Source organism: Macaca nemestrina, chromosome 5, assembly GCF_043159975.1.
Source record: "Macaca nemestrina isolate mMacNem1 chromosome 5, mMacNem.hap1, whole genome shotgun sequence".
In the NCBI taxonomy this organism is placed as follows: domain Eukaryota; kingdom Metazoa; phylum Chordata; class Mammalia; order Primates; family Cercopithecidae; genus Macaca; species Macaca nemestrina.
This window is the reverse complement of record NC_092129.1, coordinates 97736262-97743283: the sequence shown is the minus strand read 5'-3', so window position 1 is coordinate 97743283 and position 7022 is coordinate 97736262. Positions and strand designations below refer to the sequence as shown.

Below are 7022 nucleotides of genomic sequence, written 5' to 3'. Positions count from 1 at the left end.
AGGAAAATGTTAGCCCAGTGTGTAATTTAATCACTTATTTCTTCCTAATTACCTCTTTAGAGTTTAGCATCTTAATGAGAACATTAAACTCCCCCTTCATGGCTGCTTTGTCACTCACATTTAAATAGTTAAATAAATAGTTAAATAAGGCCCTAAAGTGAATTTACTTCTGTGCTCCCAACTTCACCTCTTTTATTAGCCTATTACCCCATTAGCACCCCAAACATGCCTTAGTTTGGGACCCTCTGGCATGAAATCAGTTACATACTAAGCCTTTGTATGTAACTGTGTAACTAAGCCTTTGGGAGAGTACTGTGCAAAAATTTAGGTGCTGGAGTAAAAAGACCTATGTCTGGATCTCAGTTCACAACTCAGTCTCAGGTTCCTCCTCTGAAAGTGGGGTTGGTAACAGTACCTACCTGCATAGAGTGGTTATGTTTAGGACCGTCTTGGTCGTTGGTGAATATTCAATAATGGTAATACTGCTATTATGGTGAATATGGGAGATTTTCAAAGTACTGGCTTTAACACAGCATGGTTAGACCTGGAAAGGCTTTGAAATCATCTAGCCCAGTGTGACAGATGGGATTTGCCACTTTATAGATGGAACAAAGTGGCAGGGGTGGATGGGGGTGTGTGTGTGGGAGGATCTAGACAGAACAGAGCCAACAGGAGGCAGAGCCTGGACTTGCGTGAGTCTAGTCCAGAGTTTTCTCCACCACAGGAGTTCTCCCACTTGGGAGTATTTGCTTCTTAGCTTCCAAGGTTTTTTTTTGGCCAGGGAAAACTATATGCAGAGTCCAAAATGGTGGTATCATTTAAACATTTAAAGATGGCAAATTCCATACTATAAAAATGCAATTGCAATGCAAAAAAAAAAAAAAAAAAAAAATTGGTAGTTCATGACTTCATCATTTCAGAATATTTATTGCTATTGCTGAGTATTCTAAAAAGTTTAAATGCATTAAAAATAACGTAACAGAATATCTACTCATACAGTAGACTGCTAAGATTAGATGAAGAGAAATAATATAAACATCATGTAAAGATGTGCTTTCTCCCATTCCTCTCCACTTCAAAAATAAAAGGTTCAAACTACACCCCCCTGTGTCAATCAAATTTCTCAGTTTCTCAGAAAGAAAAATAGAGGCTTTCCAAGTCTTTATGCTAATCTCTACAAAGCCAGATGGATTACACTGGGTGTGGCTGACAGCAGTAGGATGTGATGCCAGCAAGAGAAGGGACACAAGAGTATCACCAGTAAAACAAAGTAGATACACTTACGCTAATTTAAATCAGTAGTTTTATTACAATACGCACTGACACACAATTGGAAAAGGAATGTCCTGACATTTTCTGAGCATTTCACGGAAAGCAAATGTAACCATCCACGCAGTAGAGTCATCCACACCTTTTCCTAACAAAAAGCAAAAGCTTTTACATGTGATAACTGAATAAAGCAAAGTTTTCTTATTCCTGTCTAAAAAACTTCAGTCTCAGAAAATAGTTATTGAAGTGAGCTGAGAAAGAGCACATTTCCTTCACAATGTCCAAAATCCTGCCTCTAGATTATCTCCCTGACCTTCTAAATGACTTTTATAATACTGCAGATGGTATTACGTTCAGGGGCTAAATGGGATCTACTTATAAGGCCAACTACTCTATGTCACTATAATTGAAAGGAAAGAATAAATTAAGAAAATTAAGTCCTGCTAAAACGCACAAAGACATGAAGAAAATATCTGGGTGTATTAAGAGTGAGATGCTCTTTTCTCGTAACTCATTTGAAAGGTTACAATTACCATAAACATTTTAACTCCATTAAAGATCATTGGCAAAAGCTTGCTTTCGTATCTGCCAGAGGGCTCTGCCTTTCCCCAGGCTCGGAGGAAAGCAGCACAGCATGGAAGAGCCACTCGTCCTGGGGAAGCAGGCATCAGACTATTTGGAGTTGCATAGGCATTTTTCTAAAATCCATTTTGTAAAAGATACTATGGAAACTTGAGACTTTTCCCTCTTTCAATAGTCATTGTGGCATCAGTTGTTTTAATCCCTTTAGCGCCCAAATGTGCAAAAGCACTCTAGTAAAAAACATTACAATGGCGTTTTGGATAAATTCACTATACATTACATGACTTGGGAACAGTGAAGAAAAAGCCCAAGCATGACTCAACTATTTCATATAGAAAAGCACTGCAGGAGAAAACTTTGCTTAAAAACATTAAAACTCAGGTGCATATAAATACATTTTTGGTTCATCTGTGCTATGTCCATATAGAAATCCTGTCAGATATTCAGTCTACCAGGTAATTCAGTTGGATTTCGTGTCTGACTGAATCAGTAGAAGAATACACACTTGCATATACTTACACAGATATGCATATACATATACAATTCAGATCATGAAAATTTGTTTTAAATACATTTACTTAAAACCTGTACCTCTAAAAATAAATACATTAGCCTGCATTTAGCTAATTCTCAGAGTTCTTTCACAAACCAATTTGAACAGTTTCTCAACAATGGCAGACAATCAATTAGCTGCCCTTTAAATCCATTATCTATCAGTAAACATTTTAAAATTCAGATGTATAACAGAAATAACATCCATAGACTAGAATGCAGATAGAATTCTGGCTTTGAAAATAAATGTCTTGATTTCCTTGATATTTAGTTCCTACAGATGTCTACACTTTGCCTCTGCATTTATCTAGCAGTGGGAGAGCATTTTCTAGTGACACCATTCTATCCCATGACATTACCTTCTAATCAAAGAAGTCAGCTGGCATTCCCTTTGCTGTTTTGTTGGAGGGAAGTAACACAACATCATTTGCATTTGCTATCACTCCCATAGATCACAGTGAGTTGTGTGTTTTAATGTAATTTACAGTGTGCTGATGCCACTGAGGTAAAGCAGAAGTAGCCCTGGCATTTAAAGAAAAGGAAAGTCTCCCAGGAGAACAACACATAAAGGACCTGGTGGTGTGTGTCCAAGTTCCATGAAGTAGCTCAAAACCACTGCCGGAATGGACACATGGGGTATCTGATATCATAGTCGAAACAATACAAACAGATGAAAATACTCAAAATACTCCCTTTAGAAACAATGCAATTCACAAAAATGGAGCTTTACTTTTTTCTTTTACATTTCCAAAAAACTTGTTAAAATGATATAAACCAGACTAAGCTGTTTAATATAGTACAATACTTAACAACCTTGTCATTTGTTTTTGAATACAGGGATCTCAGAAATGTAGGAAATCCATGGTAAACGACAGCAAGAATGTTTAATGCCATTGCCTGAATTTTTTAAAAGGAAAATTTGCTATAGTTGTAACACAGCTTCTAAAAGATACTGTTTTATGGGCTCACAGTTTCCAGATTGTTAACTTTATAAATTAAATGTGAAGTTACCCATATATAAACAAGGCCTCTTTTTCATTGATTTCAATCTTGTTTAAACCTTTGGATATTTCAATCTTCAGATTCCACAAGGTAAGGCTGAGTTTATCAGATAAATAAAATGTTTAAGTCCATGATGTATTGCAGCATTGAGGAAACAAATGCATCAAGTATTTACAGGCTGGCTACAATACCTTTCTTTTCTTAAAAAAAATTCAAATGTGTATCAACATCAAGCCACAGTCGTCTTTCAATTTCTCTGGCTACAAAAATGGGCAACAGCGTTTTCTCCTCATTCATCTTTCTTCTTAACCCTGAAGTCACAAGCAGGTCTTAGGTTAAAGGGCGCAGTCTTTTGGGAGGTGGTGGTGGCATGAGCTCCGTGTCAGGGTCCAGATGATGCTTTCGCTTCTGTCCTTGAGAAGCTGCAGTACATCTGTCGATGAACTCAAACAGCATCTCCTTGGTGACAGGGTTTGAGATGCTATTGCACACAGCTGTGGACAAAGGGAGACACGGGTCTCACGTGAGGGTTAATTAAGGCAGCTGACTCACCACAGGCTTATGAGAAAGGTTTTCATCCCAATATGCTAAATACTTCCATTTTACCCATTTGAGTGACATGCTTCACATTGAACTATCTCCTCCCTCCCCTACACCCAAAATGTGTGCTTGTAGTCTAATGGCTACTCTTTACGGCAGTGTTAATTTTAAACCAAAACTTTAAACATTTGGGCTATAAGCACGTCTTCCCCATGGTTTTCTATCCCTTCCAAACCAGTTTTTATGGAATTTTAATCTAACACAATGCATTACACCACAGTCTGAATTCAACTAAAACTTGTAAAATGTGTACTATATATAGTCCTTCAATCTTTCTCTCAGAAAGAAGTCCACCAGCTACCATTCCTACTGAATACGTGGTTTCATTGTAGCTGGCAGACCATATTATCTTCTCTTATCAAAATTTAATGCCAGTCTTTTTCATTTTATTTACCTATTTGGTCTTGGAAGAAAAGACATTGGCGTAATCGTCCCTACTTTGGAAATTAACTCATCTTGTCTGAAAATGGATGCTAGTTCCAATGAGAACTCCTAAATGTAGAACAGTAACTTTTAAACTGCAAAGCTGAAACTGGAAATTTCAATATTTTCTCATTAGCTTATCATATCCTCCTCATCAACTGCACATTCTAAAAGTAAAGTTTGAATAACCTGTTATCTTGGTTTTTACCTTTTTTCAACTCCACTAAAAATGCAATCCAGAGCAACAACAGCTACTGGTAGTGGTACACCTTATAAACTTCAATTAATTTGTGTTGTTCCCCATGAAAGAAACTTACTATTCTGAATTCCCAAAGCATTCATATTGTACCCAAAGAACACTCTGAAGAATAGCATAGCAGATTTTGTCTTTTTAAATGGTTTTCGTTTACTTTGTTCTCCATTGTTTATAAAGCTATTTTAAGAGCTGGAAATTACATTTTCCCCTGCTAATTTTGTCTTTTACCATCTGGCAAACAATGGTTTTTATAGTTCTGAATAGATCTGAAATTATTGTGGTTTCTGTTGTTGTTGTTGTTCAATAAATTCAACTTGTATACAGCCCAGGATCCTGCCCTTTAAACTTCTCTTTTGGGCGCATGGGCATAAGACCACCAGTTTAGAGAGGAGAACCTACAAGCCAATTGGAGCCAAAGAGAATACAGACTTGACATATCTTTCCCATCAAACAAGGATGAAGCCTAAATGACTATGCCGCATTAAGCAAAACAACAAAGGTAGCACACTTTGGGTCTAACATCTTAATTTTTTTTTTTTTTAATATAATAAGCACTGATAAGTTGTCATACTCACCCATGGCAGTGTTGTAGGCATTAGGAAAACTTTTGTCTGTTCTCTGTCTCATGAAGACCCAGCTGTTGTTCTCAAATTTGCATTCTATAATTTTGTTGTCATACTGTTTCAGCTCTTTTGTCACCTGTTTTAAAAGAGAATTGAGGAAAATATTTAAATAATTTGAAAGGCTTTTTGCTTCTACTATGTGACAGGCACATTAGGAAATGATAAAAATACCTCAGTAACTCTTCCTGCAGAGCTCTTTGTCATCTGAAGTATCTAATCAAGCTTAAGGTATGGTGTACGCTCCCTCGTACACATGCTCACTTATCCGACATTTTATAAATAGTTGTGAAAACGGCTGTCAATATATAGCAATTAAAAGAAGCTAGGCAGACCAGCCACGCTGGGCCAAATGCAAACATATTACCATGGGGACCAATGCCTTCAATATTGTCTGTGTCTCTACGGCTTTCAGAAATTGAGTATACTCCCTAGGTTTCATCAACTTTCATAAAGGTCTAACCATCTAAATTCCTATGTTAAAATCTAAGAAATGGCCTGTACTAGTTAAATTAAAAAGTTACATATCAATAGTGAATACTAGGATCAAATTCAGGCAATGTGCATCCTAAATATTTTGTTTTCCAAGCAGTGACAATTAACCAACACTCTAATCTTCAGGAAACTTACCTTTTCCATCCCCAAACTAGTACAAATTTAGAGATGAAGCTACTTGTGCCATTAGTTCATGGGTTTTTTGGCTTCTTCACCTCAGATGACTGAATATGGATACTCTATCAAAGCTAACAAGTATCCATGGTAACTATAGAACCTTTTAAAAGATATTTCACTGGGCTGTGAGAATGGTTTTCATAAATAGGAACCTAAGCTTATCTTTGTAGTTTTCAAATCAAATGCCAGTTATGGTAATATTTTAATTCTGTCCTCATCTTGCACGGCTAACAACTTTTCCTCACAATATGGTAGACTGCAATCATTTAACTTCATTAGGATTATCTGAAACATTCTCAGTTTTCTACCCACATATTCACTACCACCTAGGAATATGACGGGAAGTAAGTTTTTAAAAGATGCTTTCAATTCACAGGTTAGGCAGTACATGTCTTCATAAAAACTTTCAAACTGTATTCTTTTCCCTTTATGAGTATTACATTTGATTGTACCATCTGCATTTTCAACAAATCCAACAGGTCCAATACATTCTGTGGTTTTGGAACTAGACATGCCCAAAAAAGTGATATTCCAAGTAGCAAACTTGCTAAATTTATCCTCAAATATTCATTATTTTAGTCTCAATTCTCTTGCCTTGCTTTCTAGGGACCCATTTCCTTTTATTTTGGAAACATCATCTATATGCAAGTATTGGACAACTCAGTTAGGTAAACACAGTTTTGCTATACCACATGTAGGGTCTAACAGAAATAAGTTTCTAAACCTTTCAGTGTCTATTTCCTAATTTCTAAAATGGGGAACAAGTGTCACTGAAAGAATAATAATGGAAAGTGCCTGGGACATAGTAGACAATCAGTAAAATTGTTAACCGAATATAGAATTAGGTAATGAAACACTGCTTTTTAAAATCTGTGGTAAAAAAAATTAAATTTTCCATCGTAACCATTTTTAAGTGTACAGTTCAGCAGTGCTAAGTGTATCCACGTATTTTCCAACAGATGTCTAGAACTTTTCCATCTTGCAACACTGAAATGCTATACTCCCTAAACACTAATTCCGCCCCCTCCCCTCTACCCAGACCTTGA

At 36.4% G+C, this 7022-nt stretch overlaps 1 protein-coding gene across 4 annotated transcripts in view; it reads right to left on the bottom strand.

The window, feature by feature from the left end:
- Positions 1-1285: 1285 nt before the first annotated feature.
- Positions 1286-7022, bottom strand: part of LOC105496354 (RNA guanylyltransferase and 5'-phosphatase) — a 334421-nt gene continuing 328684 nt past the window's right edge. For all 4 annotated transcript variants that reach the window (XM_011766698.2, XM_011766691.2, XM_011766718.3 and 1 more), the window contains 2 exons: positions 5260-5383; positions 1286-3899 (listed from right to left, as the gene is read on the bottom strand). In XM_011766698.2, coding sequence (XP_011765000.1) covers positions 3736-3899; positions 5260-5383 — 288 coding nt within the window. In that variant the 3' untranslated portion in view covers positions 1286-3735. The remainder of the gene's footprint in view (positions 3900-5259; positions 5384-7022) is intronic.